The following is an 11,686-nucleotide window of genomic DNA, read 5'->3' on the forward strand; positions in this document are numbered from 1 at the left end:
ATTGTTAATCGTTTTGAATGCATTCGAGCCTTCAATTTCATTTTTATGTCCGTTCACGTAATGTCCGGTCAAATAAGGTCCGATAGGCGATATATCGAAGGCGAAAGTAGTTCTTTGGACATGCCTTTTCATACTCAAAAATGACACACAGGATAAACCGAGAGTGGCAGCCCTATATCATCGGATTCGGACTAAACCATATCATTGGATCAATGAAAAAAAGTTATTATACAATTTAAATATTCTAAATATCACATTATATTATGGCATGATCACTTTCTTGATCTTCGGCTTCCTCGTTCACTTCTTCGGAGTTATTATTTACCTCCACATATTGTAAAAGTTTACACTGAAATAAATACTTTTGATATGAAGACTACAAAAGTAGTGTCGATTGAACAGACAGTATATCATTGTGTTTCATTTGATATTTGCTATATTTCACTCGGTAACGTATACGTCCTTAAACAAGATGAAGGATGAGTATGAAGTCATACTTGGTGCGGAGATGATATATTGGATTTGGACGGTACAGGAGGACAGAAGGAACAGAAATCTTGGACGAGAATGGATAAGCTCTTGTTGATGTTTTGTGCCCTGTGTGATTTTGCAGATGGAACAGAAATTGATCTACCTGATTTTTACAATGTTTTAAGTTTTAACTTACAATTGAGGCAATTGAAGAAATTTAAGTTACATTTTCCTCCTGGGGAGGTAACGTTATTTTTACAAGACGAACATGTTTACAAAAAACCGGAAGTCTCTAACTCTTTTACTTTCAAAGTTAGGCCCCATCCAGTAAGGGTTTCTGGGATAAACTAATAGAGTTTCGGCGGAATAACAGGCTGAGCGCCCATGGGCGTGGATTAGTTTACTGCAGTAAACTAATCCACGCCGGGTTAGTCCATTAACAATGGACAATCCGCGGTGCTCTTTCGCCACTTCTTGCATATCCGTGAGGGAAGCGAGCAATAGCAAATGGACTAGCAAGTTAGGTAATTACTAACTTCGAAGAAATTTAGAAGGGTATCATCGGCTGTAAAACTTATGTGTTATGGTTATCGACAATATCGGACAACAGATAAGTATAACAAAATAATCGAAAATAAGTTGCCTATTTTGTATTTATTACAGAGCAATAAAATAGCATTTGAACATTTAAAGCAAATTGTGAAGTAAATACAAATTCGTTACAATTATAATTTTTACGTATAAACTAATTTTACCGAGTGGAGTGTACATGTTATGTTGTTGAACTACCGTGAAGTTGAACCACAGAGATTATTGATATTATCAGTACCACTTTGCAGTAAACAAATTTTCAAAAAAAGATTAATTTCAAATAAATACAAAATACGTGGCTTGCCCAACTTCTGTGCAAGTTATTCCCGCAATCTTAATCAATACCCATGTGCACACCACTCACAACTCAATTATAAGTACGACAACCTGGTGAAATTGCGGTCTATTTAGTATTTGCCTAAATTTAGACTGCTGGTTTTTATCATCCTTGCTAGAGAGAATCCAGGCTGCCATTTAGTTTTACCAGTTAATGACCATCTGCAAAATCTTGTCATTTAAAGCACACAAATATGCGCAATACATAACAGTCCAACCAACTTGTAGCAGCGAAAAATAAAACGCCCAAATCGCTGTCACGAGTTTAGAGAGATGCCCTTTACAGATCTAAAGGAAAGACTAAAACATTTAAAAATATAAATATATATTAAAATACTTATAACTTACCCATAACAATAAAATATAGTCTCATTCTGAAAATAAGCTGATAATAAAACAAGTTTAAAAATCACATAAAGTGAACTAATTCGTGGTTTTAAACACTTTTTATGACGATTTTCCCGCAGATACTACACATTAACATTAAAACATGAAGAGTCGGCGTATAGTTCAAGAGTTTGAACAACTTAAACGCTAAATTTAACTCTAAACACATAAAACACGTACACGATAATAATAATATAACATTAACTAAAGAAGCAACATTTGTACATTATTATCTGTTAGAGAATATATTGGTGATATTCTCGATCAGTTGATCAGTAGATGGTCTTTCAGAAGGCTCCACGACCAAACAGGACTTTATTAACTCTATGAATTTGTTCGAGTAGATACTGAAATTATTTAGTGAGTTGATATATAAGGAGGTTGAATTTTGAGTGTTTTACAGTTTGAGATTCAACATTTAAAAATTACTTAGAATTAAATACCGTGCCCATGAATTAAATATAAATTGCCACATTATATCGAGGATTCCTGTCTCGAGGTCAGAAGAACTTTTATTCTCCAAGTATAATATAATTATATAATACATAATATATATATAATATATTTTTAATATATAATATGTATATAATATATATATTATATAGTACATATTATATATTATAAATATATTATATATATATATATATATATATTATGATTGGCTACTGGGACACGTCATACACACGGTTGGATTGTTAATTCGGTTGAAGTACCTTTACATCCATTATCACCATAATCTGAACATGATTTATTAAAAATTTGCAATATTGAAAACGAAAAATCTGAATAAACTAAATATATATATATATATAATATAAGTATAATATATAATATACAAATGTATAATATATGTATAATGACATTGTTTTACTCACTGTTCTTTTGGTACTCGTATTCTGCCACTCACTGCTGCAGTGGCGCTGCCGTCAAATGGACTCTCGCCTAACGAATTGGAGAGTTAATATGTCAAGGCAAAACAAAGTGATGTTAGTGAATCCTCATGATTCATCAGAGGGATGAATATTTTTATCTCCACCAACGATGACTAAAACTTGAAAAAATACGGCCAAGTACTTGTAGTAAGGAGTTAAATGATTCTAAAAGGTAAAGTTAGCGCCGAATTAAATTTAATTGTGAGTATAAATAGAAAATTATACTTATTATTTTAGGAAACTCACCAAAAGCGACAGCGAACATTGTACAACCGACACTCCAAATATCCACAGCCTCTGTAATAGTGCAATCCGAGGGCACCTGAAATTAGGAGTTTATTACTACTGGCCCTTCGTTATAGAAGCGTATTATCTTAATCATATCTTAATTATGCTAATTATTCCTTTTTATTAAGTTACACTTTAAAATGATCAATTCTCAAACAAAAAATCGTTTGTTCTTGTCGATATACAATTCATTTAGATTCTTTACAGATTGACCTTGTAACAAATAAAACAAGCTGATGGCTGTAAAAATCGGCACATTATAAAACGGTAAAACTTAATCAACATTCAAATAACGACACAATAACTACTGTACCCAATTTAAACGATTTGCTCAGCAAGTTTTGCTAAAATCTTAATTATTATTGGACACGCATGAAATGAAGATTTTGAGAGAGAACATTATTTTCAGTGGTATTTCTAGTCTTAACTACCGAGTTGTCCTGAAGTGTGCCAGAAGCTTCCACAATCCACATCAAACCTGACGACTTAGATTAAATCAGACGTTTCCCTAAACATTTACAAATAACCTTCAATAGAATCATCCCAAGATAATAATTAATAAACCAAAGAGGACAATTAAAAAACAATAAGAAGTTAGTATCTGTTTAAATATAAATCATCTTTTTTAATCAAAAATAAAAACGATTACGTACACCTAAATAATATTACGTTATTATATCTATATTTTTATATATTATAAGACTATCAAATAAAAGTAGGAAGAAAGATATAACATTAAATACTAAACATTATTTCGTTTAACCCCCGAAAGAACAGCGAGGAATTAGAGTAGAAAAATAAATAATTATGGAACTTTAATAATAATATTTAACAGCTTATTCGACTAAACAACCATTAAGTTTTCACCACAACATTTATCGAGCGTCAATAATAACGGGACAAACAATTTGATGGCAAACGTTCCCTCTCGCGCGTTTCAGTACGGCTATCAGAGTATACAGCACCGTCTACTGAACATGCCAATTATCAACACAATTCAAGACCTTTTCAAGACAGGTAATCACCAAGAAAAACCCACCCAAACATCTCAAGAATAACAAAGCAGGCCCCAATTACTATTAATTACTCGCTAATTGGGCCAATTAGTAACCTCAATCCTCTTCATCTTCATCGTATTCCTGAGAAAACTCAGTTGCTTGGTTTTTAACGATCTCGTGATACTCCTCTATGTCGGCAGTATAAATTGCGTAAGCTTCACTATTAGCCGGTTTATCGAGATTAGGATCATCCAGCAGTCTCTGAGCTCCTAACAAAATGTCCCTAACTGTTATCTGGGGGTACCAGCCTTTATCTTCCTCTAGAAAAGACAGGGCAATAGTTCCTGATGGGAACACGTTAGGGTGAAATATCTCAGGAACAAACCGGGCTCTAGGCGGACTATCAGGGTAGTTCATGCTGAACTCTAGGATTATATAATACTGACCCCCTTCCCAGGAGGTCCCCTCCACACCCGGTATGGAGCACTCCCAAAACAGATAGTTCATTGTACCGTCTAGGTTACTGACGGGTTTGGCTGCAAAGTCACGAGGGTGATTGTGTTTCCATTGCTGGTATTCTTCTGTAAGTCTGGATACAGCTATAGACATTTCCCTATCAAGAAGAGAGTTATTTTTAATAGTGTTATCATGAACAGTGTAATTATTAATTCTAATGGCAAATAACAATTATTTCATGTGGCAAAATGGAGAGACACGTATAATTGCGATTCTCTTGTGAACAAACAATAGACTCGTCGTAGGATGGTTGCTCGAGTGTTGTACGAGATGTCAGGTTTCAACAGCAAGTGTATGTACATTATCTGTCTCACTGTCATCACAGTTGGGAATGTACACATTAAAATATAATATCTATCAACATTAAGTATGAAATACGTAAACGATTAACACAGCAAACAGTTCTGATCAAGTGACATCTCAATCTAACAGATTCCAGACTAAAAAGATGCACAGTAGTTTTATCAACGCAACAACCGATAATAAATCGCACCGGGAAAATTCCCAAAATTAGGTGTCAGTTATTAGGACAAACCGGGATCCAGAGGTGACATATGACACCGGACAAGGTGCGGATAGGAAACCTCGCTAAGGCTGTAATTAGTACGTGGAACAGTTTATAATAATTTCATTATTATCAAAAATTGTACATAACTCAGCGGTAATTAACACTCGTTTAGCAAATGATACAGATCGTGGTTTGCTGACGCTACAGTGTTTGGTTAACAAATCATGGTATCCAGGATTACACACAACTCATCGGCCGTCACCACATATGGAGAAATGCTGGCTAAGTTGGGCTGGGGTCGCCAGGGGTCCCCATCTTAAAACCTGCCCCATCATCCAAACATCTATCTAAAACATACCCAAATCAAATACACCCCCCCCCCCCCCCCCCCCCATTAAAAAAGTTGTAACAAGTAAGTTAACCTCAAAGAGTTCAGGAGCCCGGTAGGAGGAGGTGGAGTTAACAGCAGCAAGTTCCTGGAGAGCAACCGCCTCCTTTCTGCTGGAGATAGTGACCTGAGCCTCAGATACACTGCCCAAATCAGCTAACAACACCAGGTCACTGTCTGTCAGCATCATGTTTCCTGGCTGTAAGGGGTTCTGTCACAATCTTATCTCACGGACAACGCATCAAGATACAATCCATTTTTCGCGCGCTGGTGAGTTTTGAAACTTAGGCAGATTGTGAGAGAAGATAAGGATAAGATAAGGAGATAAGGATATAATGTCTATCAGAGTCTGATGTCCTTCACTTCCAGGCTACCTGACTTAGCTACCTCATATAATGTGAACTCATGCAGATATAATACTTATACCGTAGTTTCAGACTGACCTTGATGTCCCTGTGAGCAAGTCCCCTGTTGTGGAAGGAAGCAGCAGCTTTACACAGCTGCACTGTCCAATCCAGGATCTGTTTCTCTGTCACGTGTCCCTTAGTTGTGAAGTTCCTCGTTAGAATGTCTTGAACACTTCCTTTCTGACAAATAGGTCTCATTCAAAGATCTGGGAATTAGTAGAAATTGTATCGCAACAGCACATCACAAACAAGAAAATTGTTCTATCAGAACATTTTACAACTGTTCAACCAAAACTACCACCGCGCCTACTCCATCCAGTATTAACTCCTACACCAGCGTACGTACTTAGATCCGAACAGGTACACATAAAAAGTAGATATAACTAATTATATATAATTAGTTATACAATTAAAACCTTCATAAGAGGAAAGAGGAGGTAAGCCATCTTGTCTTGTCCGGCCTTGATCACATAGCAGTGATCCAATAGCTCCATAACGTGACTGCTGGTGACCTTCTTGTACGCGGACACCTCGCGTTCGATCGCTTCTTCCTGTTCCCTGCACTGCAACCTCACACATTTCTGTGGAACAAAAGGGTAAGATTATACAGAAATGTATAATATGTGTAATACTAAAGTAAGTAAGTAATTATACCGAGTTATGTGTACTATGTATATTATATCAGTGATACGGTTAGCTACCATCACAAAGTTGGAATCCAAGTTAAATGGAAATAAACTCTGGTTAAAATAAGCTGTAGATGGGTAACGTGACGTCGACTAAGTGCAACTTTGGAATTTATAAAAAAGACCCACCCACCCCCTTCGCGGTACTAACTGTTTTTTCGGATAATATTTAGGACACCCACCAGGGACAAAATGAGGGGGTTTTTTTGTTTTCAATGCAATCGAATTAGATAAAAAGTTACAAAAAAAGGAAAATGTTTTTAAGAAACCCAAAAAAAAGGAAAAAAAGCCTCAAAACCCCAATTAGAGGAAAAATGGGTTTTTTTGGGGTTGGACACCCCCCTTAGTACCATGTACTAACTGTTTTTCTGGGAAATGAGCAGCAGATCCACGACTTAGTATACAAGTGCTAACTGCGTTTTGGAAGAAAATATGACCCACCCCCCACGTCACGTAAGATTCTGACTTTATGATCCCCCCCCCCCCCCCCCCAATATTTAAAAAACGTTTATATATTTCTCACCAATGCATAGCGTTGGTTGGAGCGGTCTCTTACTTCTACGACAAACGCGTAACCTAAAAATGGTTTAATCGTTATAATATTATAATAAGATAGATTGATAATGCAATCATAATCAAATAGTTGCTGATTCAAATTCAAATTCGAGACAAATTGTTAGAACAAATTAACAAAAAACAACCAGGCCTCATCACTAAACGTACCGCCTTCCCCGATAGTTTTTACTTCGGTAAACTTCTTGCCGTTTATCCTGTACGACTTGCCAGGTCCAAGACAGGAGGAGAGACACTTCATGTCATATCAAGAACTGTAGGAGACATTTAGGAAAAGTTTGACTGCCACATTGAGACATTGACTGCTCATACGGGTCGTCCACATATAACGTAATCAGCCGAGGGGCCGGGGGTTCCCCAAATGATTACGCTAGTGTAATTTTGACACAATAGATATACGTGTAAAACTGATTACGGAGGAGGGAGGGGGTTACAAATTGTCCAAAAAGTGATTACGTAATATGTGAACGACCCCTAATGGTCGGGTCCAATGTAGATTGTGAATTTCCAATTAGAGTTAGAATTTTTCCCCGAGGTATTTGGGCGAGAATGGTGTCGACACTACAGTTTTTGTGGGTTCAAACATATTTTCAAAAAACCATCATCACAAAACTTCACATAGAAATTCACTAATAAATAAAATGTAAACTCAGAAAAGGCGTCTAAACAAAGAGCTACGTAATCATGAAGTTGTTAGGTACATCTGAACATGAAAGCAATTTACGAAATCGAACATCTTTCAATCAATTTGACCATATAATAAGGAATAGGAGGTAAGAAAAATTGTCTGTTTCAAACAACAGAGTGTTTGAATAAACATAAGGCAGATTTAAAAGTTTCAAGAAAAAGGCTGAATGAAGAAAATCAGATTGTACTGTATTTGATTAATCATAATCTGTGCGAGACTTCAAAGTCCCTAAATGTCTTATATTAGTGAATTTTGCATAGCATGAGTTACGAGTCCTGTTACATCGTGTAAGTAACATTGCTTGAGTTACGATTTGTGTAACCATGGAAACAAACCATCATACAAAATGTTTTAAAACAAACCCAGTCTAAAAGCTACTTATCATTAAACTGAAGAAAAAAACAACTTAACATTCAAGTTCATTAACTGAAACACTTTCGCGGTACTCCACTCTAAAACCACACAAATCACAGTCTTCAATCTCAATTGGTTCCGTTTAATGATTATAAACAACCGGTTTAGAGATTATAAACAACCGGTTTAGTGATTATAAACAACAAGTTTCGGACTTATCTTATACAAGTATCAGTTTTCAATTAATCAAGCCATGTAATGGTATCTGATTGTTGAGTCTGTCTTACTATTCTCCCAACAGCGCAACTCTAAATCTCTGACTCTCCTATCTGATTTCTCTCTTTCACAAACTGTGGTTGATCTCAGGATGACGTCATCGTGATGACGTCACATCACGTGACTATTGGAAGTACTGCAGAGCTATCTTGGCTCTGTCTGCTACCTCTGGTCGGGCTCCCAGCAGTGACTGCAGCTCCTTGAAGTGGCCCATTTCCTTGAGCTTGTTCTGCCGGTCCAGACATCCACTGTCTTCGCTCTTTACTAGATGTGTGATACACGTAGTTGCTGCTATCTAGATTAACATTCGGTCAGCAAATGAAATATTGTTAGAATCAGACCGTGGAGAACAATGTTAAAACAATAAAAATAATTAGATGTAAAATATTTTAATTAACATAATAATATAGCTATCAGCGTGACAAAGTAAACGATGTTATCGTCCAACTTAAAGTTTCATGTGGATGTGTGAACAACAATCTTCAGTTGAGCAATCTTAGTTGAGCACTTTGCTGAAAGGAGAAATAAACACGCTTGTAATAACATTATATCTATATAGTTCACAGACCTGTAACTGGCTGTTGAGATGAGAAAGGAACCTCAAGAGACAGAGCATAAGATCGTCTCTCTCTGTCAGGAGATCCTTGGCAATGTGCCCGGTGGCGATGTTGATGAATACACACAGAACTTGTTCCTGCTCCTCATCACTCCACTTGTCACTGTTAGTCAGGATTGGGACAAGTGTCTTCAGAACTTCTCTCCCGTGCGATGTCATTATCCTGTGGGGTAGTGTCACGTGTAAAAGTGAGGTAGTGTCACGTGTTATAGTGGGGTAGTGTCACGTGTTATAGAGGTAGTGTCAGCTGTGTCACGTGTTATAGTGAGGTAGTGTCACGTGTTATAGTGAGGTAGTGTCACGTGTTATAGTGGGGTAGTGTCACGTGTTATAGTGAGGTAGTGTCACGTGTTATAGTGAGGTAGTGTCACGTGTTATAGTGAGGTAGTGTCACGTGTTATAGTGGGGTAGTGTCACGTGTTATAGTGGGGTAGTGTCACGCGTTATAGTGGGGTATTATCACGTGTTATAGTGAGGTAGTGTCACATGTTATAGTGACTAGTGAGGTAGTGTCACGTGTTATAGTGGGGTAGTGTCACGCGTTATAGTGGGCTAGTGTCACTGTTATAGTGGGGTAGTGTCACGTGTTATAGTGAGGTAGTGTCACGTGTTATAGTGAGGTAGTGTCACGTGTTATAGTGAGGTAGTGTCACGTGTTATAGTGAGGTAGTGTCACGTGTTATAGTGGGGTATTATCACGTGTTATAGTGGGTTAGTGTCACGTGTTATAGTGGGTTAGTGTCACGTGTTATAGTGGGCTAGTGTCACGTGTTATAGTGAGGTAGTGTCACGTGTTATAGTGAGGTAGTGTCACGTGTTATAGTGAGGTAGTGTCACGTGTTATAGTGGGGTAGTGTCACGTGTTATAGTGAGGTAGTGTCACATGTTATAGTGAGGTAGTGTCACGTGTTATAGTGAGGTAGTGTCACGTGTTATAGTGAGGTAGTGTCACGTGGTATAGTGTAGAAGTCGCTTCATAAGTTCGCATGATCAACATATAGGGTTCGATCACCAGATAAAGTTAAAAAATAAAGTGTAGCAAATAGAAGTAGAGAAGTAAATTACCTGTCAACTTCATCTGGGTCACAGAGTATATTTCGGAGTAAACCAAGTGCCTTTATCTTTAATTTCGGACAGTCGTCCTCAACTGTCTCCAGTATTTGGAGAACCCCAAACTAAAGTGGAGGGAATAGTTCAGTGGAATTCCTGGAATCAGTTTTTGGGTATTGAGAATGCGAATGTTATGCTCAGTGAAACATTATTTGTCTGTAATTTGACTGACGTGCGAGAGGATTTTAGATCGGAGATCAGAGTTAGCTTTGTAAGTGATGTTCATCAGAGCCCACACCCCGTTCAGTTTAACTTCATCGTCGGAGTTAAGGACCAGCTTTGAGAGCAGCTCCACTGTTCCTTCTTGTTCCAACAGGATCTCCTAAGGAGTTAAGTATTATGTTGACATATCATAACATTGGAGGAACCAGGAGGAAAATGAGTAGAGGGAAAATGAGTAGAGGGACAGAACAAATTTGCAAATTGTCATACTCTGAAAATTTAGGGCTAATAGTAATATGTATAACAGGTTCTATTTAGTCTTACCTTGCTGGGTGAGAAATCAAGTAGGAGGTTACAGAGGGTTCTAGAGGAAGTCCTGACGAGCTCATCATCGTCAGTCTTAATGAGTTTGAGGAGTGGTTGCCACACTTCTGCGTCCAGTAGGTTGGTCCTCAGCTGTTTTACAGATCGTGACAAGGAGTGAAGACAGGACAGCGCTGCTACTTGTACCTGAACCATTATATTTATCAGTTAAAGTTGTTAAACTAATATCGTTATTTAAACAATCATAACTATATAAGAGCTTAAGAGGTATATATGGTAAAGGGAATCATGGAACAAAAATGTTTTCGGAGCTCGCTTATGCACATTACTAAAATTATAAACAGTTCACATGATCCTACCTCCAGACTGTCGTCTTGTAAACCAAACTTCAGATGGGATATAATATTCTCCCCCTCAATGATGCTCTTTCTGATGTCCTCCTGCGTCTCACCCAACGCTGCAAACGCTTTAAAAGCAGCAGCTCTCAGTCGAGGAGAAAACTCAGGATCCTTGCTGGCGATGAAGAACCTGCTGAGTCCCCTCATCAGATGTTGTGAGTAGGAAGCCCACAGCTGTAACTCAGAATTCTGTTCGATCAGTTCATGAAGGAGATTAGCTCCGATGTGCTTGATGGCGATATCCTCTGAAAGACAGAGGTACACTATAGTGTCCAGAATCTGAGTTTTAGATCTCTCCTCGTTGATAGCTCCCAATCTGAAGAGGTTGGTAAGACACTTGGCCGCGTTATACTGCACCAGAATATACTTATCTCTTCTCATAAGCTTGAACAGTCTCTTCACCAGTTTCTCATTACCTGCTACCTCCTGTGCCACAAAGTGATTGTCATAAGACAGCTCTGATAGACAAAACAAGCCAGCCAGGTTAGACTGAGAGTAAACGTACCGCCTTCCCCGATAGTTTTTACTTCGGTAAACTTCTTGCCGTTTATCCTGTACGACTTGCCAGGTCCAAGACAGGAGGAGAGACACTTCATGTCATATCAAGAACTGTAGGAGACATTTAGGAAAAGTTTGACTGCCACATTGAGACATTGACTGCTCATACGGGTCGTCCA

At 37.8% G+C, this 11,686-nt stretch overlaps 2 protein-coding genes across 2 annotated transcripts; both read right to left on the minus strand.

Annotated features, from left to right (window-relative positions):
• Window positions 1-1,992: 1,992 nt before the first annotated feature.
• LOC134815636 (probable serine/threonine-protein kinase DDB_G0291350) lies at window positions 1,993-7,331 on the minus strand. Its single transcript, XM_063824184.1, has 8 exons — window positions 7,232-7,331; window positions 7,032-7,084; window positions 6,239-6,403; window positions 5,859-6,002; window positions 5,450-5,614; window positions 2,964-3,039; window positions 2,661-2,727; window positions 1,993-2,132 (listed from the first exon to the last, which is right to left on the minus strand). The coding sequence occupies exons 1-8, from the start codon at window positions 7,320-7,322 to the stop codon at window positions 2,015-2,017; spliced, it is 879 nt and encodes a 292-aa protein (XP_063680254.1). The 5' UTR covers window positions 7,323-7,331; the 3' UTR covers window positions 1,993-2,014.
• A 351-nt stretch (window positions 7,332-7,682) lies between these two features.
• LOC134815448 (armadillo repeat-containing protein 8-like) lies at window positions 7,683-11,605 on the minus strand. The gene is made up of 7 exons (XM_063823983.1): window positions 11,537-11,605; window positions 10,971-11,498; window positions 10,612-10,797; window positions 10,298-10,447; window positions 10,081-10,190; window positions 8,968-9,178; window positions 7,683-8,694 (listed from the first exon to the last, which is right to left on the minus strand). Exons 1-7 carry the CDS (start codon window positions 11,603-11,605, stop codon window positions 8,524-8,526), a joined length of 1,425 nt encoding a protein of 474 aa, XP_063680053.1. The 3' UTR covers window positions 7,683-8,523.
• Between the last annotated feature and the right edge of the window lie 81 nt (window positions 11,606-11,686).

This window comes from Bolinopsis microptera, chromosome 5 (genome assembly GCF_026151205.1).
Source record: "Bolinopsis microptera isolate Bmic1 chromosome 5, MBARI_Bmic_1.0, whole genome shotgun sequence".
Classification (NCBI taxonomy): domain Eukaryota; kingdom Metazoa; phylum Ctenophora; class Tentaculata; order Lobata; family Bolinopsidae; genus Bolinopsis; species Bolinopsis microptera.

Bases quoted from the DNA above. Each gene is read 5' to 3' on its own strand.
- LOC134815636 (XM_063824184.1), bottom strand. From the start codon at position 7,322: ATGAAGTGTCTCTCCTCCTGTCTTGGACCTGGCAAGTCGTACAGGATA. The intron at 5,615-5,858 runs GTCAGTCTGAAA...AACCCCTTACAG, and splicing joins TTGCTCACAGGGACATCAAG to CCAGGAAACATGATGCTGAC. The intron at 2,728-2,963 runs GTGAGTTTCCTA...CCAATTCGTTAG, and splicing joins AATGTTCGCTGTCGCTTTTG to GCGAGAGTCCATTTGACGGC.
- LOC134815448 (XM_063823983.1), bottom strand. From the start codon at position 11,605: ATGAAGTGTCTCTCCTCCTGTCTTGGACCTGGCAAGTCGTACAGGATA. The intron at 10,448-10,611 runs GTAAGACTAAAT...TTAACTCCTTAG, and splicing joins TTGATTTCTCACCCAGCAAG to GAGATCCTGTTGGAACAAGA. The intron at 9,179-10,080 runs GTAATTTACTTC...ACTACCCCACAG, and splicing joins GACCCAGATGAAGTTGACAG to GATAATGACATCGCACGGGA.